The following is a 26,223-nucleotide window of genomic DNA, read 5'->3' as shown; positions in this document are numbered from 1 at the left end:
TCTGTCAATAGACATTTGGATTGTTTCTACCTTACATTGTTGTGAATAATGCTGTTATGAACATTTATGTACAAAAATCTGGTTGAGTTCCTGCTTTCAGTTCTTTCATGTATATACCCAGAAGTGGGATTGCTGGATCATACTGTAATTACATTTTTTTTTTTTGAGGGACTTCCATCCTGTTTTCCACAGTGGCTATTCCATTTTATGTTCCTACTAGCAATGCATAAGGGTTCCAGTTTCTCCACAACCTCACCAACGTTTGTTATTTTTTTAAATCATAGCCATACTAATGAGTGTGAAGTAGAATGTCATCATGATTTTGATTTAAGTTCCCAAGTTATTAGTGATGTTGCATTTCTTTTTTGTGTGTTTATTCTCAATCTGTATATTTTTATTGTGGATCTTATTTATACTTTGTTTTAGTTGTCTTTTGGGGGCTATTGTTCTTTTTTATTATTTTTTATTTGATTTGAGGTATACAGATTTCCAGTAATTCAGATATACAGGTTTAGGAACATAGTGATACTTTCTACCCTCCCTCTCTCCTGCCCACGCTCCCACCCTTCCTCTCATATTCCCTCTCTTAATTTTTACAATGATCTACTTTCTTTTTTTTTCTTAAGATTTATTTATATATTTGAAAGTCAGAGTTACATAGAGAGAGAAGGAGAGGCAGAGAGAGAGATCTTCCATCTGCTGGTTTACCCCCCAGTAGGCTAAAACAGCCGGAGCTGCGCAGACCCAAACCCAGGAGCCAGGAGCTTCTTCTGGGTCTCCCACATGGGTTCAGGGGCCCAAGGACTTGGGCCATCCTCTACTGCTTTCCCAGGCCATAGCAGAGAGCTGGATTGGAAGTGGAGCTGCTTGCTGGGTCTTTAACCGGTGCCCATATGGGATGCCAGCGCTTCAGGCCAGGGTGTTAACCCACTGCACCACAGTATCGACCCCTCAAGTACTTCTTGCATGGATGTTATTAGTGTCTCTAGAGTGTGGAGAAAAGAGAAAGAGAGATGGAGAGATTTTCCATCCACTGATTCACTACTCAAATGACTACAACAGCAAGACTGGGTCAGGCAAAAGCCAGGAACCAGGGACAGCATTCAGGTTTCTCACATCAAAGAACTCCCAGGAACTCAGTTACTTGGGCCATCATCTGCTGCTTCCCAGGCGCATTGGCAGGGAGCTGGATCAGAAGTGGAATAGTTGATACTTCAACCTGCACTCCTGTATAATCCCAAGCTGTGGCTTAACCCACTGTACTCCAGCACCCACCCCAGTCTGATTCTTTTGAGGGTTGTTTTTAAGCTTTATTTAGGGTCCACTAAATTAGCCTTTAGTTCTAGGTCTGTTGTTAACCCTTCTCCCCAGTGTGACCCTTACAGACTTATTACCATGTCCCCTTGATGTTCAAGGAAAACTCTCCACTCTGGCTGTCCAAAATGCTTAAACTCCTGCCTCCCAGCTTTGTGGGGATTGCCGCACAGCCATGCGAAGTTTCACCCTATGCATGTGCAATTTGATTTTCAGCCCAAGATTATAAACATCCACTATGCAGATACCTGGAGCCCTTGCTCTGCATAGCTTCCTCCTCTACTGAATTGTACTGTGCAAATTCTAGGTGCTGCAGTTGCCCAAAACTTTGGCTCCTGTCTTCTCAGCTCATTTAAAATACCATGCTACAGTCTAGAGATTGCCTGTGGATAGACAGCCAGAGAAGATGTCGTGTTTATTCATCATATTTGTTTCTCAAGTCTCAGAGGTTGCTATCTTTTGTGGCCTGTTGTGTAGTGCCTATTGTCAGCTGTTTCATGTTTTGTCTAATGTTTTAGTGATTTACAGTTGGAAGGCAAAACTCAGCTCTAGCTATTCTACCTTAGCCAAAAGCATAAGTCTCTTAGTTGTCAGTTATGAAGAAAAATAATGTAGGATTTGTTTGTAGTTTGTTATTTTACCATGGATATAAAAATATAGATAGGATAACTATTAAAAAGCATGATAGGTATGAAGATTTTGTTATACCTTTCTCTCACATGTTTAGAGGAATAGTTAAGTAAATGATACTTTATTTACATGAGTATATGAAGCATGGTTGTTGGAAATTATATTTTCCAAAAGTTTTTGGTAACATAGAATAATATTCACAGATAATGTGAGTGAAAAACTATAATGCTTGGCCAGCGCTGCATCTCAATAGGCTAATCCTCTGCCTTGTGGTGCTGGCACACCGGGTTCTAGTCCCGGTCGGGGCGCTGGATTCTGTCCCAGTTGCCCTTCTTCCAGGCCAGCTCTCTGCTGTGGTCCAGAAGTGCAGTGGAGGATGGCCCAAGTGTTTGGGCCCTGCACCCCATGGGAGACAGGAGAAGCACCTGGCTCCTGCCTTCAGATCAGCGTGGTGCGCTGGCTACAGCGGCCATTGGAGGGTGAACCAATGGCAAAGGAAGATCTTTCTCTCTGTCTCTCTCTCTCACTGTCCACTCTGCCTGTCAAAAAAAAAAAAAAAAAAAAAAACTATAATGCTAAGAGATACTTATTGTTTCAACTATGGAAATAATATATACATTCATGGAGAACTACTACAAATGTTAATCAAGCTTATTTCTGAATAAGATTATAGATTATTTTAATTTTCTCTTTTACATTTTCTAGAATTTCTGGAATGGTCTTATATTATTGTTGTAGCAAAAAACTTCTTAGAGGGTAAATTTTGTCCACTTTTCTTAGGAAATCAACAAATCTATATAATGTTGCCCCTATTCAAAGTTGAGAAATCATCAAAAAGCAAAATGGAGGGGCTGGCACTGTGGCACAGCAGGTTAAAGCCCTGGCCTGAAGCACCAGCATCCCATATGGGTGCCGTTTCAAGTCCCAGCTGCTCCACTTCCGATCCAGCTCTCTGCTATGGCCTGGGAAAGCAGTAGAAGAAGATGGCCCAAGTCCTTGGGCCCCTGCACCCACATGGGAGACCCGGAAGAAGCTCCTGGCTCCTGGCTTCAAATCAGCACAGCTCCGGCCGTTGTGGCCATCTGGGTAGTGAACCAGTGGATGGAAGACCTCTCTCTGTCTCTACCTTTCTCTGCAACTCTGTCTTTCAAATAAATAAAATAAATCTTAAAAAAAAAAAAAGCAAAATGGATTGAACATGAGTCCCATCTATAGAGGCTATTGTAAAAAGAGTGGAAATGTAGGCCTAAGAAGAAACACAGGGTTGGTGGAGGTATGAGCGTGAGAATAGGGGTTCGGTAGACATGAACTAGCAAGTTAAAGCACTTGATGAGTATGCCTTGGAAGAAGAACTACCTCGGATGTGGGAAGTTTTTTCTAATAAAACTCTTCTATATTTTAAGAGGAATTGAAAATGCCAGGGTACTGATGAAGTAAAAAATCTGAGTAGCAAGCATTTAGTTTAGCGATTAATTTGTCATTAAAGATGCCTGTGTCCCACTTCGAGACACCTGGGTTTGATACCCAACTCTGGCTCCTGACTCCCATTTCCTACTAATGCAGATCCTGGGAGGCAGCAAGTGATGGCTTAAATAACTGGGTTCCTGCCACCCACATGAGAGATCTGTGTTGAGTTCTTCTGGTTTCAGCTTGGCCCAGGCATTTGCAGAGGTATCTGGGGAGTGAACCAGCAGATAGGGGAATTCTCTGTCTCTGTCTCTCTATGTCTGTTTCCCTAATAAATAAATAAAAATTTTAAAGAGGTGAGAGATGAGATGACTATAAGATTAGCTAGAAAGTAAGCTAGTTGAGCTAAGAAAACAGACTAAGGGCAAACCCATTAGAAAATGTAAAGTGTCTTACAAAAAACAAATCTTAGAACAAAAATGCTGCTGAAAATAAAATCAGTGACCAAGAAACTAGACTTATATGAGAAAGTCATACAAAAAGAATCTAGAATAACCAGAGACAAAAATATTACAGAGAAAATGTTAGTTATGGAAAGTAGACAGCAGAGATCATCTAGTCACATAATGCATGTTGTTAAAAAAAGTCAATATAGAGATTAAATAGAAGTCAGGGCCAGCACTGTGGTGTAGTGGGTAAAGCTGCCGCCTGCAGTGCCAGCATCCCATATAGGTGCCAGTTTGAGACCGGGAGGCTCCACTTCCAATCCAGCTCTTGGTGATGGCAGTAGAAGATGACCCAAGTCCTTGGGCCCCTGCACCTATGTGGGAGACCCAAAAGAAGCTCCTAGCTCCTGGCCTTGGATTGTTGCAGCTCTGTTTCAGCCATCTGTGTGTGTGTCTCTGCCTCTGCCTCTCTGTAACTCTGATTTTCCAATAAATGAAATAAATCTTAAAAAAAAGATTAAATAGAAGAAAACTTTTTGAAGTGAAAAGGTTAAATTATTCCCTGTATATTTTCCTAACACATTAAAAAACACATTTTTCTAATGCATAACTGAACTTTCAAAACAAAGATGGAGGCTGGCATTGTGGCACCATGGGTCAAGGCACCACCTGCAATGCCAGCATGTCATATGAGCACCAGTTCAAGTCCTGGCTGCTCCACTTCCAATCCAGCTCCCTTATAATGTGCCTGGGAAAGCAGCTGAAGATGGACCCAGTGCTTGGTCCCCTGCCACTCATGTGAGAGACCCAGATGGAGTTCCAGCCTCCTGGCTTCAGTCTGCCCATTATGGAGGGGGGTGGATGTGGTAGCACAGTAGGTTAAGCCAAAGCCAGCATCCCACATGGGCAACAGTTCGAGTCTTGGCTGTTCCACTTCGATCCAGCTCCCTGCTAATGCACCTGGGAAAACAATGGGAGATGGGTCAAGTGCTTGGGGCTCTGCTACCCATGTAGGAAACCCAGATGAAGCTCCTGGCTTCAGCCTTGCCCAGCCCTGGCTGTTGTGACCATTTGTGGAGTGAAACAGCAGATGGAAGATCTCTCTCTCTCCCTCTCTCTTTTTCTGTAACTCTGCCCTTTAAATAAATAAATAAGTCTTAAAAAAAAACCTAATAAAAAAATGGTTGGAGACTTTTTGCTACAAGTAAATACTAAAATGGGATGTAATAATTTTTACTATAATTAAAGTTAAAAGTGTAGTATCTTACAATACTTAAAATAGGAAAAAGGAAAAATTTAAGTATCTATTTTAAGATTTTATGCCACCAGTCAAAATTATAAAGGGAGACTTTATGACAAGAAAATATCAGTGTTAGTAATTAAATCTGATTAAAAATTGGTTCTGCTCTATAAGACTATAAAATTTTTTTATTGTATTATGGATAGCTTCCAAAGCTGAGTTAACCACAAGATGTTAAAGATTAAACTACAGGATGTTACTAAAGATCAACTACAGGATGTTAAAGATGTTAAAGGGGCCTAAGACTTACAGTTGAGTAGATGAGGTGGCATGTGTTGGGAATGTTTCCAAAGGAAAGATAATGCTTAAGCTGAGATTGAAAAGATAAATAAAAGTTATCAGGCAGAGTGGGAGGGAAAAAACCCGTGGAGAAAGCATAGAAGCATGAGAATTGTAATTTAAAAATTTTGTGGTTAGTAATCAGTTCATTCAGATTTTCATAAGATAGTAATTATTGCTGCTCTTCTGTTTACTTGAAGCTTGGAGATTTATTTAAAACTCATAATTTATTTCTTCCCATATAAAAGCAAGATATTTTTTGTATTGTATGTAAATTTTAAAAATGTGGTAGTTAACATTCTCTCATTAATATAAAGAGAGTTAGGGTCCGGTGTTTGGCACAGTGGTTAAGACGCTGCCTGGGGCACCTGCAGTCCATACGGAGTGATTGCATTCACGTTCTAGCTCTGCTTCTGACTCCAGCTTCCTGTTAACATACACCCTGGGAGTCAGCAGGCAATGTCTTGAGTACTTAGATCTCTGGCTTCCAACATGAGACCTGGATCAAGCAACAGGCTTCTGGTTTTGGCCTGGCCCAGCTCCAACTATTGAGGGTATCTATTGAGTGAGCCTGTGGATGGAAGATTTCTCTCTGCTTCTTTCTCTGTCTTTCAAAAAAAAAAAATGTGCTAACACATCTTTTTGTTATAGTATAGACTCATTGAAGCAGGCACAATTTTTTTTTTTAAGATTTATTTATTCATTTGAAAGTCAGAGTTACACACAGAGGGAAGGAGAGACAGAGAGAGAGGGAGAGGTCTTCTATCCACTGGTTCACTCTCCAATTGGCTGCAATGGCCGGAGCTTTGCTGATCTGAAGCCAAGAGCCAGGAACTTCTTCCGGGTCTCCCACGTGGGTAGAGGGGCCCAAGGACTTGGGCCATCTTCTGCTTTCCCAGGCCATAGCAGAGAGCTGGCTCGAAAGTGGAGCAACTGGGACTTTAGCCAGTGCCCATATGGGATGCCAGCACTGCAGGCGGTGGCTTTACCTGCTACGCCACAGTGCCAGCCCTGAGATTTTTATTTCCCTGTAAAATTAAATGTTATATGATTAGATTTCTGAAATGATGACTGTAAGCTGGTGAAAAATAACCAGCAAGGTATCCTACAATATAGTTTTCTCTTTGATGAATTTACTAGACGATGAAGTTAGAGAAAAGTAAGATGCTAGCCTTAACTTTTATGACTTTCCCTTTTCCTGAAAAAATGTTGTCCATTTAACATGTCTTGGGTTTCAATATGCAACACATAAAGATACTTTATCATCTAAGGGAGTAACAGTTTTGTTATTATTACTACTTCTGCAATACTTGTTTTGTGTTCAAGTAACTCCATATTTGCTACTTAGTTGTTAATGTTTCTAGATCGGTATGTATCCTTTATCTAATACAGCCTGAAACATTAAGCTATATATTAGCTTTTATGTTTTTTATTTTCTTAGAGTTTTTTCCCAAGGGATCTTATCCCGAGAATGAACAATCTAAGAATATTCTCATGGTCTGATCTGCGGTTACAAACTTCAGAATCATTGCTAACAATCCTTGGCGAAATCCTTCAGTGTTCAGCCTGTGTCTGGCCACCAGCATTCGGATTCAGAGATTTGTTAAATAAGTGTCTATTTGTCATTTTTTTCCTGCCACAATTTTCATTTCATGGGTGAAGTTATTTTGCTGGTTTCTTCATCATAACTTTCTATCCTGGAGTTTTCAGAGTGCTAACTCACCAGAATCAGCCCCTGGGGCCAGTGTCGGCCTCACTGACCTCTGCTGCGTGGCCACCTGAGTCAGCCTTGCAGGGATTAACCCTTTGTTAGAGTGATAATGTCTTTACTTACAAGTTGGCTTTTTAATACTTAAGAATGAAAGAAACAAAAGACAGCACAAAAGTAACAGACTGAATTCCTGAATTGAAAAGAGTTGTGTCTTTCTCCTACAAACCATGAAATTGTTCATTTCAAATTTAGCACTTAATATGTTATAATTCAAAATGTGGTCAGTTGGGTTTGAAAAATGTTTCCATAATTATCAAGTTTTAGGCTAATTACCAAGATCATTTCACATATTAACTTATTTCATATATGTTTAAGAGACTCTATTGAAGAAAATTATCTGTAGTAACAGGCATTCACTTTATTTGTAGTGCTGTTTTTGTACTATGTCTTTGAATTAATAAGTGTCTAAGATAAAAATTGTTATGTGGATTTAAAATGAAATTCATATGCATCTTCCTGAGGATAATGTAGACCTTGCAGTAGTTCAGAACCTCCCTCTGGAAAAGTAATTTTGGTTGTAACCAAAATTAAATGTATTGTCTCTAGTTGTCTTATGTAAAATGACAGTAAAGAAAGTTCCACTGAAAACTAAAAAAAATCATATGTTTGTATTTAGCTGGAATACAGCAAAATATTGCCTATATGTAAAACACTGGAATTCTTTTATCAGGATACTAAGTAGTCATTTCTGTTTTAACTAAAAGAAACCAATTCTTTAATGACAAAAATGATGTAAAGGAAGTGTGTCTTAAATATGAATTAGTTGGTTCTTGGTCCTTTGAATCATGGGATAAATTAGTTTAATTACATGTGACAATTTTCTTGGCTAGTGATGTAATGCAAAATAAAATTCTCCCTTTCCCCTCCCTGAAAACTGAAGCCAATTAATAGAACTTTTAAGGTCTTTGTCATAGGCCACCAAGGAGGTGTGCAGAGAAGAACTTTAATCCAATAAACATTTCATTTAGATCATGAAAAGAAAGCATGAGGAGAAGCTCCTGGAAGAGAGCGTGTTACTATGATTCCAGCCATGAAGGGATGGGAGGAATTTGCCAAATTAACCAAGAGGTCCTCAGATTGAACACATAAATGTGTCAAAACTAACAGAATCATTATTTAATTTGCTTGAACTCTATATTGAGGAAACTTTAAAAAGCCACAACTGTTTGCTTCAAAGCCTTCGCTGTTGGGCTGGGTGGACAGGGCAAAGGGAGGTTGTGAGAAATCCAGATAGCAAATAACACTGGCCGAAGCTGGTCAGAAAAGGGAATAGATAATTAGGCGTAATTAGCGCGTATGAATCGTCGTCTCTCTGCCCTTAGCTTGAATAAATTTTGAAGAAAAAACCCTAGCGGTTGAAAATCCTTTGATGTAGGAAGAGTCATTGTGGCTTGGCAGCATAAAGGCAGTGTTTTATACTTTTACATAATGGTGGTGATACAGAAAGAGTGAATGGACCCTGCGCCCCCCTGTCTGCTTTATACCAAGGACTTTTGGATTCTCTTGAAACAAAATGCATTACAAGTTTTCAGTTGTCCGTAATGAGGTGGTGGACCTCATCAGGGCTCAGAGGAAGCCATCTTTTGCTTTTGTTTAAATCTTAATCACAGCTTTTTTTCTTCTTACTGGGAAATCTGTTTTCTTAAATCAACACTTCTTTTCCCTTCTTTGCTTGCACCTCCTATAAGAGAAAGGAATAATACACGAGAAAGCTAAATAGAAAAGTTAAACAAAAATTATCACATAAAAGACGTACACATTTTTTGGTGTGTTTTTAATCCCATATGAAAAAGAAGCTCGCTATATTCCTTTTTGCCCTCTAGTCAGAAACATTGTGGTTGTCTTGTAATAAAAATGTGGAAGAAAACATTTAGAGAATAATTTCAGATTGGTTTGTACAAAGAGTGTGTTTTAAAAATGGAATTATACAGACTAAAATGGGAAGTATGTTTCTAATTCATAGTATTCAAGTTTTTGAATGGAAATCAGTTTGACTATTAAGTCAGTAGGTTTACTGTAAACTTTGTTTGAAAAAAAGTAGTTGAAATATAGGCTTGAAAATCTAGCTCTGTCCAAAATAGTCCAATTATCTTATATTCAATACTGGGAAGACATTATTCTTGAGAAAGAATTGCATTTATTTTAAAAATTTCTGAGAAAACAAACAACAAATCACCTAAAATACAGTGTCAATGTATTCTGATAGTTGAATTATTTGCTTTAACCATTTAAAATATTTCAAAAAATTAGTCCTCAGCAAAAAGTCAGCTTTTTCAAAAGTCTAAAGTAAACAGCTGTTTAGCAAGGGGGTAGGGAACTGAAGCAACTTACTCACGAATCTCAGTATCAGAATAGTATCCCTAAGTTTTATATTTCTGATAAATGTTCAACCTTTTCCAAAGAAATTTGTCCTCCCGGATACTGAAGTGCTCAGATTTCCTTCTCGTTAATATTCTTTTTTAAAACATGTTTTTAATTATAAGTCTTCCTGTAGTAGTCATCAGTGATCCATTCCTTAATGCTTAAGCCATGAATCTATTTTTATAATGTCGCTTCGCTTTAGTGTAGTTTTGTTATGACGTTTTGATTCTGGATAGACTTCTTTCAAGCCACAATGCTCTGGGATGCTTTTGGCTACTTAACCCATTTTGCATATTGTGCCATTTGTAGAATAAAGTAGCCTTTTATACTTGAAGTTGATTTGAACTCTGAAAGGCAACACCTGAACATCTCACAAAACTGGATAATTATGGCTGATTGTGTTTTTCAGGTATAGGTCACAGGAAATTCATTTGGGGTAAAGTATGTACAAAGCTAAGAAATATGCAGATTTTCTGTTGTAGGATTGTGTAAAAATTATTTACAGTTAATACTTGCATAAAGGTTAGAAAGGTTGATGAAGTGATATTTAGTTTTGCTTTACTATTCACTGCATGTCAGAATGTAATTATGACTGATTCATGAAACTGTCTTAGAAACGAACCATCTTTATTAAAATGCTGATCAAGATAAGAGCTGACAGTAATAAAGAATAGAACATTTTAGTCTTGTTGCTTTTGAATGATTGCTAATTACCCCAGAGGTCACGTATAGTGCTTGGTAGGATTCATTGACATTATTTCTTTTAAGTCTGCTGTTTCAACAACATCTGAGCATAAAGACACAAACTGTGTGGCATTGAACAATAGTTTGACCAAGTTTTAAGGCTGCAAGATATCCAAGAAATCTTTTTCAAGCCTTAGTGAGTTTGGCTTCTTTCTATCAACATCATAGTATAGGAGGGGTGTTGGGACAAAATACTTTTCATATTCATTTACTATCTGCTGTATCTACACTTCCTATTTTTCAGTTGGTGTTAAATTTTACATAGGTTACTGAGGCAGTGTCAGCTCCGAATATACCCACAAGCATGTAAAATGAATAAGAATAAAATGTATATTGGCTCTTCAGTTGAAATCCATAGAAAAGGACTTCTTAATGTTTAAGCAGAATATACTCTTTTAGCAATTGGTGTCCAGCTTGTTTCTATTAAATGTGAACTTTGTAATTTGTCTCTAAAGACACATGGAAGTCTTTATGGTATATTCTTTAGCCAATAGTGATTGCCAGGATGCATATATAGTAGGTTAATTGGATATATTCTGACATAATATAGCAAATCTTTAAAATTCTTAGCAACTGAAAGTCAATATGTATACATATGTATGCATGTACATATGTGTGCATATAGTCAAACCTACAATCACGTAACACATAATCACAAAACATACATTTTATGTGGTTTCGTGATGTAGCAGAAAACAAAATGAGTTAAGAAGGCAGCCTTTGTGAGCCTGGCTTTGCCACTGACTTTGGCCAAGCCCCTAAACCTACTTGAGCTTACATTTTTTTTTTCATCTGTAAATGATGGGATTGGACCACAAGCTTGCTAAGACTCTTACAATGCTATGAATTTTCAAGAAGATTAGGCTTCAGAAGTTTACTTGTAAATTATTTCTTTTGAACTATGATAGATTTCTTCCCCAAACAGTATTCTAAATGTGGTATTAAAGACCTACACTAATTAGCCTACAAAAGCCCAATTGTCCCAAGAGTGAAAATATTATACCCTTGTAAAATAGAGAAAAGCAATATTTAGATTTCAACATTAAGTGCTTAGTCTCTGGGGATACAGTAATGAATGTGTTATGGATGAATCCTGCCACCAAGAAAATTAAGATGTTCCAATAGGGGAAAATAGACATACCAACAAATAACCATAATATAGTACACATTGAGTGTCCCTTTGCCAAAATGCTTAGGGCTAGAACTATTTCAGATTTTGGAATTTTTTTTTTATTTTGGAATACTTACATGTACATAATGAGACATCTTGGGAATGGGACTCAAATCTAAGCACAGAATTCATTTAGGTTTCATGCACACCTCATCCAGGTAATTTTATACAGTATTTTAATTGCATCTACATTTTGATTGTGACCTCTCACATGTGGTCATGTGTGGAATTTTCCACTTGGTAGTATGATGTCATATTCGTAGAAAGTTTCAGATTTTGGATTTCAGAATTTTAGACTGAGGATGCTCAGCCTGAATAAGAAAAATATTATAATAGAGTGAGTAGAAGTGATTAACGTGTTGACAGGTTGTGATGTAACAGTTAGATAAAACAGCAACAAAATAAACTAAACCCACACTTTTTTAAAAGATTTATTTTATGTAGTTGAAAGGCAGAGTTACAGAGAGAGGGAAATACAGAGGGAGATCTTCTATCTGCTGTTTCACTCCAGATGGCTGCAACAGCCAAGATGAAGTGGCTGAAGCCAGGAGCCAGGAGCTTCTTCCCGGTCTCCTACATGGGTTCAGGGGCCCACTCACTTGGGCCAAATTCTCACTGGAGTGGAGCAGCTGGGACTCGAGCCGGCACTCACTGGCACATCAGCATCACAGGCAGCAGCTTAACTGCAGCACATGGCGCTGGCCCCAACCCCACAGATGTCATGCTTGCTGTCATACCGGCGACAGTGGAGGTTGAATGCTGAGTGGATTCCTAAATATGTTCACAAGTTTTATAGGTTGACGAAACCGAGGTTTGTGATGCCTTTTTGTTTTCTTTATTTCTATGAATGGATCATTTGCACCGCTCGTGGTTTAATAGTCATGTTTATGGTTTGGCATCGACTGTAACAAAGTGGAGATTTTCTTGAGAAAACTGGGCAAGGTTTCTAAGGGAGAAGGCCAGGGAGGAGGAAGAAAGCTGAAATTATGTGTAGATGAGCTTACGTAACATGGAACCAAACAAGTTATAGAGAGCAAGGCATCTGTAGCAACCCTTTGGCTGGGTGGCAGAGCAGTAGGAAAGGGACAGTGCTCCCATTTGTAACCAGAGGGTGAGCCGACTGGACTTCTAGAATGTCCTCCGTGTGCGTGGAAGGCAGAATGCGAACAGAAGGTTACATGAGTAGGAACCGGCATAATTTGAATTTGCTTGTAAGTAAGGATGATCACTCAAACACTTTCACAACTGACATGGCATTGACAGACCAACCAGAACAGATGCCAGCCTGGGATCAGTTGCACTATTTGATGTCTGCTGGTGAGGGCCAGCCTTGCAAGTGGATGAATGTGTGTGTGTGTGTGTGTGTATGTGTGTGTATACTCACAGGTGTCAGAGTTTGAAGGAAAACCAGCACCACTCTATAATACTGTGGAGGCAACTGAAACTCATGCCTGAGATCATCTCACCCAAGATCACCTCGTTCCGGGCAGAGCCAGGTCTAGAGTCCAAATTCCCTGCTTTTTATGGAGAATTCTTTCCTCCAAGCATATTACACAATGGGGACGTGTGTGCATGTGTGTGTTGACATGTGTATGTGTGTACATATATATTTACATATTAGGTATCATTATCCTAGGGTAGAATTATTTATATTCTCAATTGCTTTTTATCAGTAAGGAACTCTTTCTTTGATAAAAGTACCATCTTTTTGAAATATAGTGATATCCCAATCTTATCAGAAATAGAATAAATTTTAAGATCAATTGAATTTGTCTCTTCTTCTTCTTATAAAAGTGCTAGTGAATAGTGGGCTGACAAAAAGTTGGGCAAATACAATGAAGGAAGAGCAGAACTAGAGTTTAGATAATTTATAAGTGTTACCCTGGGTGGGCCGGCACTGTGGTACAGCAGGTTAAAGCCCTGGCCTGAATCACTGGCATCCAATATAGGCACCGTTTCTAGTCCCAGCTGCTCCTCTTCTGATCCAGCTCTCTGCTATGGCCTGGGAAAGCAGTGGAAGATGGCCCAAGTCCTAGGGACCCTGCACCCGCATGGGAGACCTGGAAGAAGCTCCTGGCTCCTGGCTTTGGATCGGCACAGCTCCGGCCATTGCAGCCATCTGGGGAGTGAACCAGTAGATGGAAGACCTCTCTCTCTGTCTCTCCCTCTCTATGTAACTCTGTCTTTCAAATAAAATATTTAAAAAATATAAATATTACCCTGGGTACTAAAACTCTTCATTAGGAATCTCTAAAAATGTGGGCACCATCTTTTAAGTGAAATATTTTAATGGGATTTAGTTTTTCTTCATCGTTCTGGAGTAGTGGTTATAGTGTAAATATTTATGTGCCTTGTGTATTTATATTATTATTTTTTAGATAGAAAAGTTACTGCTTACCTATTTTTATTTGTATGGAAGAAGGAAAAATGTTGTGGGTAAATTTACCAAACATGAACAACTAGGTTTTGCAAAGCTGCCTGTATAGTGGCAAGTTCCTATTAGCCTGGGGGTATCCTGCACAGTTCTCTTTCTTGGGGAGAAAATGAAAGTTACAGGAGCTGCGGTTGTGTATCTGGCCGCAGGGTTGTGAAAACGAATCTCGGAAGGTACATGCATCAGCTTATTTCCAGCCTGTGACGTGTTCTTCTACCTCTTCTATTCTTCTTTCCTTCACTTAGAGTGAGGACTCTGTATTTCTTGGATAAAATAAACAGTGTGAGGAGAATGGAATATTAGTTAAAATTCTGTGTGTTATGACAGAGATGGAAATGTATAATGGTTGTGATTTCAATAAGATGGCTATCAGCTTTTCCCAAGCACCACTATTTAGCAACAATACATGGAGTTCTCTAAGGTCTTTCTTTTTGTAAAATCTCACGAGACATGAGTGAATGCATTCTGTGCTAAAAATCCAAAGATCCCGGGAGTATGTACAAATATACTAAAGATGGACAGTCGGCTTTCACACTCTTCCCTCTCCTGGTTCCCCCACCCTCCTTCCCATCTTATTCCTACTTCCGCCCCCAGGAGTAGCCACTACTAGCGTTATGTCTTCTCAAGCATTTGCGTGTAATTGGATGCAGCTGTACCTGAGTAGATGCTCCAGCATGCAGCTTTGCTGTATTGTCAGTTGGCGGGATCATAGATGAGTCGTAACCGGAGTTGTTGTGCTTTCATCCCCTGGAGACAGCCTGGAGATCTTTTGGCATCAGATATAACTGATTGACCAACTGAAGCCTTGTACTTGTTTTTCTTTTTATAAAATTATTTATTAGAGAGAGGGAGAGCGAGAGCGAGAGCGAGAGCGAGAGAGAGAGAGAGAGAGAGCGTGCCCGCGAATGCTTCTATCCATTGATTCCCTTCTTAAATGCCTACAATGGCCAACGGGCACTGAAGCTAGGACCTGGGAATACAGTTCAGGTCTCCCAATGTGTGGAGAGACCCACCTACGTGAGCCATCACTGCTGCCTCCCAGGAATCAGAGCTGGGAATTATACCCAGGCACACCAATGTGGGACACAGGCATCCTAGCCAGCAGCTTAAGCATGAGGCCAAATGCCTTCCCATTTTTACCCTCCTCCTCCCCCAACATTTGTTATTTGGGAAGCAGAGGGAGAGAGTTCCATCCATGGATTCACCCAAATGCCCATGTGTGTGGCAGGAATCCACTCTGTTGCCTCCCAAGGTCAGCACTGGTGAGAAGCTGGATTTAGAACTAGAGCTGCAACTGAACTCAGGGTCTCCAATATGGGATGTGGGCTTGACTGCTAGGCTAAATGCCCCAGGCGTTCTATTTTAGTAGAGCACATTACCCCTTCCAGAGCACAGGAGGGGATATAAATAATGGCAAGAAGTCATCTGGAATTGAGGCATGATGCTCTGGGAATTTTATGGGATATTCCTTGTATGTATTGAAACAGCCATCAGTTACTGCAAAATCATAATTGCCAAAACATGTAAGAGTGGTGGAGTCTTTGAACTTTCATTTTTTGCCATATTCTGAACATAAGAGGTGTATGCAGGGGTTAACAGCACCTAATCTGCTTCCCTAACCCATGAATAGGCTGCAAAATAGAGATCAAAATGCTTGATCTTTTTGAACCTCAGATTTTACATGGGTAACTTGGGACTAGTAATCCTATTTTTAAAATATTATTTTAAAATATTTATTCAAAAGGTACACAGAAACACACACACACACACAGAGAGAGAGAGAGAGAGAGAGAGATCTAATATGTTAACTCACTCCTCAAATGCCGGCAATGACCAGGGCTGGGCCAAGTTGAAGCCAAGAGCTGGGGACCACATGGGTGGTAGGAACCCAAGTACTTGAGCCATCACCTGCTGAGTATGTGTTAGCAGGAAGCTGGAATTGGGAGCTGGAGTTGGGATTTGAACCCAGGCAATTCAGTGTGGTGTGTGGGCATTCTAAGTGGTACCTTAACTGCTATGTCAAATGCTGGCTCCTCTGATTTTTAAAAGTTGTAAAATTATCTGCTCAGTATGTGATTGCTGTTATTTTTCTCCTACTGTGTTATAAAGATAGTCATGACCAACTGGTTGTTTTCTGGTTTAAGTGGCAGCAGGGGATCTTTATGTATATAATGAATAGAAACACCTATGTGGCTCAAATTTCACTACTCTCTGAACAGAAACAACTCTTCACACTAATGTTATGATTCTAATTTTGTTTTCCAACCTGGTGCCAAGATAATTTGCATTGGAAAAGGGCAAGACTTTATCAGTTCTTACTTGCTCACCTGGCACATAGCTATTTGGATGCAAACTAGCATCTTAGTTCATCCAAATTAATTAAGTCTTATCAGGAAACTGATATACTAATGGAATCCAAGGTCTTGACCAAGTTGATAAAGTTGGTATAGATTCTTATTCATGCTGTTCTGCAAAAGTCCAAACACTGTAGAAATCAGTGTGTTTAAGAAAACATGGAGGGGCCAGCACTGTGGTGTAGCGGGTAATGCCACCACCTGCAGTACTGGCATCCCATATGGGTGCCAGTTTGAGTCCTGGCTGCTCCATTTCTGATCCAGCTCTCTGCTATGGCCTGGGAAAGCAGTAGAAGATGGCCCAAGTCCTTGGGCTCCTGTGCCCATGTGGGAGACCCAGAGGAGTCTCCTGGGTCCTGGCTTTGGATCAGCGCAGCTCCTGCTGCTGTGGCCATCTGGGGAGTGAACCAGCAGATGGAATCTCCCTTTCCCTCTCCCCCTCTCTCTCCCCCTCCCCCTTTCCCCCTCCCCTCCCTCTCTCCTTCCCCTCCTCCTCCCTTCCTCCTTCACTCCCCCCTCCCTCTCTCCCTGCCTCCCACCCTCTGCCTCTTTGTATCTCTGTCTTTCAAATAAATAAATAAATCTTTAACATGAAAGAGAGTAAATCACCCTCATTCTGAATCTATGGTTAAACCAGAGCAGTTATTACACTTGGATGTTTCACCTTTCCTTTTTTTTTTTTTTTTTTAATATTTTTAGTTTATTTGAAAGGCAAAAAGAGAGAAAAATCCACTTGCCGCTTCACTCTCCAAAGGACCCACAACAGCCAGGGTTGGACTGGGTTGAAGCTGATAGCCAAGAACTCAATCCAGATCCCCCATATGGGTGTCAGGAACCCAAGGACTTGAGCCATAACCCTCCTGCCTCCCAGTGTATGCATTAGCAGGAAGCTGTTATCAGGAACAGAGCTGGGTCTGGACTCAGGCATTCCCATATGGGATGTAGGTGTCCCAAGTGGCATCTTAAGCCAAATGCTTGCCCCTTGCCTTTCCTTTTTTTTTTTTTTCTTAAAGATTTATTTTATTTATTTGAAAGAGTCACAGAGAGGTAGAGACACAGAGAAAGAGAGAGAGAGAAAAAGAGGTCTTCCATCTACTAGTTCACTCCCCAGATGGTGACAATGGCCAGAGCTAAGCTGATCTGAAGCCAGGAGTCAGGATCTTCCTCTGGGTCTCCCACACAGGTGCAGGGGCCCAAGGACTTGTGCCATCTTCTACTGCTTTCCCAGGCCATAGCAGAGAGGTGGATTGGAAGTGGAGCAGCTGGGATTCAAACCAGCACCCATATGGGATGCCAGCACTGTAGGCCAGGGCTTTAACCTGCTGCACCACAGAGCTGGCCCTTGGCTTTCCTTTTATAGGTGATGAGAGTGATGCACTATGGGCCATCTCAGAGTTCTAGACACTGGCAGAGACACCTTATGCTGGGCTTCCTTGCTCCACTTGAGGGCTGTTCAGGTCTTCTATCAGATGCTGAGGCTTTGCCTTTTTTCAGAGGAGGGCAGGAATCCAGTTACTCTGAAAATACTAGAAAACTTCCAAAAGTTAGTGGAAAATGGAATTAAAAGATAAGTTTATTTTGGTGCAAAAATTTGGAAATCTGGTTTTGGTGTTGTGGCTCAGTAAATCAAGCCACCACCTGGGATCCCAGCATACCATATCTGAGCATCAGATAGAATCCTGGCTACCCTGCTTCAGATCCAACTTCATACTAATATGCCTAGGAAGACATAGAAGATGACCCGAGTACTTGGGCCTCTGCCACCCACATTGGAGACCCACATGGAGTTCTGGGCTCCTGGCCTTGGCCCAGACCAGCCATGGCCATTATGACCATTTGGTGAGTAAACCTTCCATGCATTCTCAGTGCAGTTTTCGCAAAGCCCTCTTTTTCTTTTTCTTTCTTTCTTTTTTTTTTTTTTTTTACAGGCAGAGTGGACAGTGTGAGAGAGAGAGAGACAGAGAGAAAGGTCTTCCTTTTGCCATTGGTTCACCCTCCAATGGCCACCGCGGCCTGCGCGCTGCGGCCGGCGCACCACGCTGATCCGATGGCAGGAGCCAGGTGCTTCTCCTGGTCTCCCATCGGGTGCAGGGCCCAAGAACTTGGGCCATCCTCCACTGCACTCTCGGGCCACAGCAGAGAGCTGGCCTGGAAGAGGGGCAACCGGAACAGAATCCGGCACCCCGACTGGGACTAGAGCCCTGTGTGCCGGCACCACTAGGTGGAGGATTAGCCTAGCGAGCCGCGGCGCCGGCCGCAAAGCCCTCTTAATTTAATCAAACACTTCAGCCTGACTGTCTTTCTCCAGCTTTACCCCTCCTTATGCTGCTTTTCTCCTTTGCTCATTCGTTGGTCTGCACATCCCATATACCTGTGTCCTTTCCTCCCGGTACAGAGTAATGGTGCTTTGCTTCTCTTCTTATTTTACCCACATGTAAACCAGAAGTCAGTCAATGCCGCACTCTGTCCCTCTGTGATTCTAGTAGCGTGAACAGCAACCACGGGAGGTCCTGTGGCTTTTGTTACCTTGGTGAATATTGTGCTTGCTTCCCCAAAGTGCACTCCAATTCTATGCTTGTTGTGTAGTAGCCATGTGATTTAGATGGAGCCTATGATAGGTGCGACCTGATTAGGCTAAGCCAGTGGTTGTCAGTAGAAACAATTAGGAAGCTTAACACGGAACAGGGTGGGAGAAATCAGTTAACCAAACCCACCTCCCCAGAATATCTGGGAGTGGGGCATGGGCATCTGTGTTTTCCAAATACTTCCCAGCTGAGCTAATGTGCAGCCAGTGTTGAGAACCACTGGTCTATAATCTTCAGTGCCATTTGCAATCTGTTTCTCTGTCTCTTTGCCTTTCAAATACCTAAAACTAAGTGAATAATTAGTAAGACTCAAGCAGTTTTGTTATGATGTATAGTACTTCAAAATAATTTGAAAAGACACTCTACTCTTCCACTTTTAAAATAATTTTTTGGTTCAATGTCTTTCTTGTAGTCTTGCTAGTCATTTACTTATGGAATTGTATTATAAGAAAAAAAAGTAGTACAGTATGCATTTAAACCTATAGTTTCAACTTTTAAGATAGCAAAGAGTTAAGCTTAGAACTGTGTATAGGGGCCAGCACTCTGGCGTAGGGGTTAAAGCCGCCGTAGGCCGTGCTGGAATCCCATATGGGCACTTGTTTGAGTCCCTGCTGCTCCACTTCTGATCCAGCTCTCTGCTATGGCCTGGGAAAGCAGTAGAAGATGGCCCAAGTCCTTGGACCCCTGCATCTGGGTGGGTGACTTGGAAGAAGCTCCTGACTCCTGACTTTGGATCGGCTCAGCTCTGGCCATTGTGGCCAACTGGGGAGTAAATCAGCAGATGGAAGACCTCTCTATTTCTCTCTCTCTCTCTCTCTCTCTCTCTCTCTCTCTGCTTCTGGTTCTTTGTAACTCTGCCTTTCAAATAAATAAATAAATCCTTTTATTTTTTTTAAAGAACCACCTATATGATATGGTATCTGTTCATCTCTGATAATCTTATTTTTATCGTCATTATCTCCATAGGTGTAGAAAAAACTTGTAGCATTTAAGCTATAAGCAAACTATTTTTTGCAGGAGATAGGAGACAATTTCTGCTTTTTAAGAAAGACTTGTATATTTATTTATTTGAAAATCAGAGTTACAGAGAGAGAGAGGGAGAGGCAGAGAGAGAGAGAGAGAGAGAGAGAGAGAGAAATATCTTCCATCTGCTGGTTCACGCCCCAGATAGCCAAAATGGCCAGAGCTGGACCAGGCCAAAGCTAGGAGCCAGGAGCTTCATCTAGGTCTCCCACTTGGGTGGCAGGGGCCCAAACATTTGGGCCATCTTCTACTACTTTTCCCAGACAATTAGCAGGGAGCTGGATTGGTTGTGGAGCAACCAGAACATGAACTGGTGCCCATATAGGATGAACACAGATCCTTTTTCAGTTCAAAAATACATTTTAAAAGAATTAAATAAAAAGATCTTAGTTATTTAAATATTTTATTTCTTCAATAATGGCCTCAACTATTTTTTCTTTTTATTGCTTACTAATTAGAAATGTATAAAACCAATATTAATTTTTAGTTTAATATAATCACTTAGATAAGTCAAAGAAGTTTGATTTATCTAGCTATTTTCTTTCCACTTTTTCCAAATTTACTATGGGAAGCAATATAAATAAAAATAAAATGTTTAAGGTAGACAAATCGTTATTTAGTATCTCATCTTTTGTTTAAGAGGTTAATATGCTGTGGTTTTAAAGGACTTCTCCACAGTATTTATGATTCTTTTGTCCCAACTGGAAACGGAGTCACCACTATCTAGTCTCCTGTGAGATGGCTGTTTTTTCAGTGGTACTGATCAGGATTGCTAAACATACAGTGCACACAGGAGTCCCGGGGACGGCGTGAGCTGCTGCCTCCCATTCTTCCAGTCACTTTTCTCCCAAGCCAAGGCCTTTGCTTTACGCTACGCTCCCAAGGCTGTGTCACCTCCCCCTCTTCTGCTCCTCGTTTCCTAATTGCATTTTTAGATTGTGCGATTGTATTTGTCTTTTGTATACATAAATATACAAACTATTTTAAAATAAATTTCATTTTGACTTATCTATGCTATGCATTAGAATTGGATGGTACTGAGAGGTCACAGGCCTTTTCAACATCCCTGGAAATGAAGGAATTACTTAGTGACCATGTCCCTTTGATGAGGTTCGTGCTCAACTTGGAAATAGCTTAGCTTTCACCTCCTTCTGCCAAATGCTGTGAAGAATGTAGTGTAAGTAAGATCTGGAAATCTGAGGTTTATTTTTCTTTAAAAATGTAAACTTGGTGTTAGTATTTTTTAGACAATTATGAGCTAACATCTAAGGGCTTTGGTTTTAGTTTTTCTTTCTTTTTCTTTCTTTTTTTTTTTCCCCCTGCTGATTAGGGATTCCTCAGTGGTGATTAGCAAATGTACAAATGCAATCATTTGCTAGGGCTTAATCACTCATATGATAGAGAAGTTAGTTACCCAGAAAGCAAAATTGAAGCTTGTATAACTCCCATTAGCCTTATTTTTAATGGCAAAAAATAAGATTTTTTTTTTTACTAAATTAGGAATATTGAGCCTTAGGAGATAAGTTGCAGATTAAAAGAAATCGAGAACCTGGGCAAATACATTTGTATGAACCTATTGCTACACTGCATATTATGTTGTATTTAAAGTAGGTAGCTTATGAACAGTTATCTCTTGGTTATGGTGTCAGGGCAGATTTCCCTCAGAGAGATAGGGCAGGAAGTGCTCCCTAGACAGGAACACATCCTTCCTTCTTTGCATGGGGTGGCTGAGCCCCCACAGTTACAGCAGGAGCAAAGGACAGGGTGCACCTCTTTCCCCAGGCTTACTGTATTACTCAAAGTAGTTCAGAAGAAGACAGATTTAAGACTCAATTTTTTTTCTTTGTACACAGGCCGTATGAAGCAAGGAGATAGAGGAATGCATACATTCTGAACCCCCTTCTGTTGAGATGGGTAATAGGAGCCAGGTCCTGACTGAGGGAGGTTGGGGAGTGGGTATGGGCTCCTTGGCATGATGAACTAGGGACGTCAAGCCAAGTGCACTGTAGGGAGCCCAGGCCTTGTTAGGTCCAGGGGTTGCTCTTCAAATGTGTAGGTCAAAAGATTGGCTCTGTAGGCCTCCCTAGAGGGCCAGCTTCTAGAGATTATTTGATGATAGTCAAATTCCCAACTGCTGTTATATAAACCGCGGCACCTACACCAGCCTTCCAGTCTTCTTCCAAGTTTTCACTCTTAGGATGACCAGCCGTCCCAAGTGGCCCAAGAATGTTCCAGCACCACTGCGGTTCTGTATTCAGGAAAAGCCCTCCGTCTTGGGGCAAGCCTCCCATGGGGTCAGTCACCATTGGTCTCCCATGGTGCTGGAGGAGGGCCACGTCTTCTCACTGCCGCTGAGCGCAGCCTGTGCGCTGGAGTGTGGGTGATCAACGGTCCTTAATCTGCATGGTTTACAGTCCTCACTGCAGTTTCAGGGAGGAAAGACGTGGCTGCTTCTCGGGTGTGGCCACACATTACTATTCTGGTTATCTCCTACCGTACAACAAATGACCGCAAAATTCAGAGGCTTCAAATATAACATTATTTTATTATCTCTCCTGGCTTCTGTGGGTCCGGGATTTGAGGAAGGCTCAACTGGCAGTTCTGGCTCCCTCTGTATGACAGTAGCCAGGGATTGGTCAATCTCTTTGTTCACGTCATCTCAGTGTCTCTCCAGGGCCTCTCTCCAAATGCCTCATTTTAGCTTTCTAACAGCATAGCGGCCCCTAGGCTGCAGGATGCTTCTCTGACACTTCAGGGTTCCACAGCAAATATTCTAGCCAGTAGGAAGCAGCTGCCTCAAATGTCCCGTAGGATATTACTACACAGCATCATTTCTACCGTGGTCCCAAGAGCCAGAGGCTGTGACACAGACCCCACTTCTTGTTGGCTGGAATTTCAACATCACACTGTAAGAAGAACATATTGGGATGAAGAGATTAGTGCAGCTATCTTTGCAAAATACAATCCATCACAATTGCGGTGGCCCCTAAGATGTGAAAAATGCAGAGTGTTTCATTAAACAGTAGTTTTGTTAAAATGTAAATTTTTTCTCATTACTTTTCACAAAGCAATTTTCATTTTGAATGCAAGCAAAAAGGTCAGTCTGTCCTAAAAACCCTTAGTCACCATTGTCTCTAGGATGGTTCTCTCTCTCTCTTCCTACCTACCTACCTGCCCATATATCTCTACCACAAACCCCTGAAAATCCGACTTAGCGAGATAAGTATAGCAAAAGCTCATTTGCTGAGGCAGTGGGCGTGGTGGGGGGGCAGGTATTTGTGTGCACATATGCATGCTGGGACAGGGGTGGAAAGAAAGGAGTAATGGGGGAGCAAAAAGTGCATTAGTGGCACAGGATGGATTGGTGGAAGATGCTGAAAACATTGATGGCTAAAGAGGGAACTAGGGACAAAGGCAGTGGCAGCTGCTTTAGAAGTGAAGAGCAGGGGTCGGTGCTGTGGCGCAGTGGGTTAATGCCCTGGCCTGAAGCACTGGCATCCCATGTGGGTGCAGGTTTAAGACCCGGCTGCTCCACTTCTGGTCCAGCTCTCTGCTATGGCCTGGGGAAGCAGTAAAATATGGCCCAAGTCCTTGGGCCTCTGTACCTATGTGGGAGACCCAGAGGAGGCTCCTGGCTCCTGGCTTTGGATCGGTGCAGCTCTGGCCGTTGTGGCCAACTGGGGAGTGAACCATAGGATGGAATACCTCTCTCTCTCTCTCTCTCTCTCTCTCTCTCTCCTCTCTCTGTGTAACTCTGACTTTCAAATAAATCTTTAAAAAAAAAAAAAAAGTGGAGGGCAGGCAAGGTGTCTGCAGCATCATTTTAGAACAGCCACTTGTTCAGGGTGTGGATACCAGTGTCCTGGCTCAGTCCTCTTAGACTGTGTCTCGCTCGCTGTCAGGGTGCTGAAGACCCATGAGCGATTCTTTCTGGTAGTCTCCAGATTCTCATTCCAGGTAATGAGATTGGACTATGTAAGAAAGTAATTATGCAGTTATTTGGGAGATTTTCTGTCAACACTAATTCAGTAAAGTTCAGAAAGGCATGATATAAATCTTAATTAAAAAAAAAAGATTTATTTATTTGAAAGAGTTACACAGAGAGGGAGAAGGAGAGGGAGAGAGAGAGAGAGAGAAAATCTACCTTCCATCCTCTGGTTCACTCCCCAAATTGGGGCTGGGCCAGGCCAAAGCCAGGAGCCAGGACCCAAGAGCTACATACAGGTCTCCCACATGGGTTGGCAGGATCCAACATTTGGGCCATCTTCCACTGTTTTCCCAGGCCATTAGCAGGGAGCTAGATCATAAGTGGAGTAGCCAGGACACAAACCAGCACCCATATGGGATGCTAGAGTCACAGGCAGTAGTTTACCTGCTATGCTACAACACTGGCCTCAAATCTTAATTTTTTTAAACTTATATTCCATTGGCTTGATATATGTCTCATCTCACAACTTCAATTTTATGTATCTCATGTGAGTTCTGTTGTTTTGTTCCAATCTCATTGCATTATTCTATCGAAGGAAATTTTCAAGAAATTTAAAAAAAACAGAAAGATAATAATTCTGAGCCACTATTATTGAAAAGACTTTGTGTTTGGATTGTAGGAATACTGTAACACGGTCCAGCTAGATTCTGGAGTAGATTACCGAAAAAGGGACCTCCCTTCTGCAGGAAAACTCTACTACCTGTAAGTAGCTTTTCTTGTCTTTTTCTTTTTTTTTTTTTTAATGTTCTAAGTTTAACATTTGATAATTAATCAGGAAAAGGTGAGAAAAAATGAGTTTAATTATTGGAATGTGAAAGCCTAGTTCTGAAGCATGTGGTTTTTAAACTACAAAATGTTGTGATGTTAACTTGGTTAAGCTGTGTTTCACTATCCATATTTGCATCATTTGTAATGTGTGATTGGATGAAAACCTAATTAGTTTTTTGGGGAGGAGTGATGACAGATGGTTAGAAAGTAATGAGTAGCCTCACAAGAGCCTCTAATATTAAAAGAATATCTTTAATGTGATAAAGTAATTAATTATTTGTGGACATCTTCTAATAAGTGTGCCATTTCTAGTTTTCCAAAATTGGTTTATTTTGTCAGGCAATCTGTTTGTATTTATCATTGTTGATTGACTTTCATAAGGAACGAATGTAAGATATATAGCATATACAAATACAACTGGATATAAGGATTCTGCCGAGTGGGAGCCATTTATAATAATAGACGCATTCAGTTAATGGTGAAAAACAAAAATAGTTTGCTGTAAAGTGTCATTTGTGAGAACCTGAGAAGGAAAAAAGTGCTTTGCAGAGCAAACTGTTGTTTCGTCTGTGCCAGCAGTGCTTGGCACGTGGTGGGTTCTCAGTACACAGACCTGTCCAAGGGCTAATTGTAATTTAGCTAAAAGGCATGTTTCCGGTAATTTAAATTTTGATGACAACGTGCATGTGAGAGGCTCAGAAAAGTTCTTGTCTCTGCCACCTTGTAAGCAGAAGCACTTTACTGTTTTTGAAGCAGAAATTAGCTAGAAAAATCACATAATTAGAATTGCCTACTTTACAATGCACCAAGGGGACTATTTCAGTTTATTATTCAGATTCTGATGATTATTATAGGAGCTTCTTCATCTACCCTTAAGTACTTTGTCTTTAAAGTACTTTGTAATTTAAAAAAATTCTCACACCACTTGTTTCTCCTGCTTTAACTTGGACTTTTTTTTTCTCAGTTTCTTTTATGTTGGTGTTTTCTGCTTTTCTTTTTTCTTCTGATATTGGAAACCTTCCCCTGACTTTTATTTCTTGATATTCCAGGTATATAGTATCTAGAAATGAATTAGTATTGTTCTCTATATCCTTTATTTCTTGGTCCTTGTCTTCCCACAAAGTGTCTCCTTTGTGGAAGAATTACAGCACCTTCCTAGTGAGAAGGTCCCTCAGGAGAGTTAGGAGCCTGGGTCTACATCACAGCCAAAGCAGTGGGAGGATTTCCTGGAGATGGAAAGGGTGCTTGGACTTGGCCCACAGCCCTTGTTCTTCCCTCTCTGACTTGCCTTGTGTTACTCTTTTCTCTTCCTGATGAAAGTAGCACAATCCTGAGGCGGACATTTGGCCTGATGGTTCAGAAACCCAGGTCCCACACTGGAGAACATGGGTTTGATCCCTGGCACCAGCTTGTGCTAATGTGGACCCCGGGAGGCAGTGGTGATGGTTCAAAAATTGGGTTGCTGCCACCCATGCGGGAGGCCTCTACTGAGTTCCTAGCTCCCAGCTGCAGCCTGCCCCGCCCCCAGCTGTTGCAGGCTTTTGTGGAATGAACCCGCAGACGGAAGATCTCTTCCTCTCACTGTCTCTCCTCTTCTTCACTGTGCTCAAATAAATTAATAAAAAGTTTCCTGAGACCATGTTAATAT

General features: G+C 41.0%; 1 protein-coding gene across 9 annotated transcripts in view; it reads left to right on the top strand.

Annotated features, from left to right (window-relative positions):
* The window catches only part of AFG1L (AFG1 like ATPase), a 195,382-nt gene that overhangs the window by 97,424 nt on the left and 71,735 nt on the right, over positions 1-26,223 (top strand). For 6 of the 9 annotated variants that reach the window (XM_070073732.2, XM_070073733.2, XM_089333866.1 and 3 more), the window contains one exon: positions 24,427-24,509. In XM_070073732.2, the coding sequence (XP_069929833.2) occupies positions 24,427-24,509 (83 nt within the window). Of the gene's footprint in view, positions 1-2,724; positions 3,133-6,817; positions 7,117-24,426; positions 24,510-26,223 lie in introns of those variants that run through there. The other 3 variants (XM_089333868.1, XM_089333867.1, XM_089333864.1) reach the window with 2 other exon arrangements.

Source organism: Oryctolagus cuniculus, chromosome 5 (genome assembly GCF_051225735.1).
Source record: "Oryctolagus cuniculus isolate XC-2025 breed Fujian yellow rabbit chromosome 5, ASM5122573v1, whole genome shotgun sequence".
Classification (NCBI taxonomy): domain Eukaryota; kingdom Metazoa; phylum Chordata; class Mammalia; order Lagomorpha; family Leporidae; genus Oryctolagus; species Oryctolagus cuniculus.
Note: the sequence above shows the minus strand (reverse complement) of the source record. Positions and strands in the feature narration are given on the sequence as shown.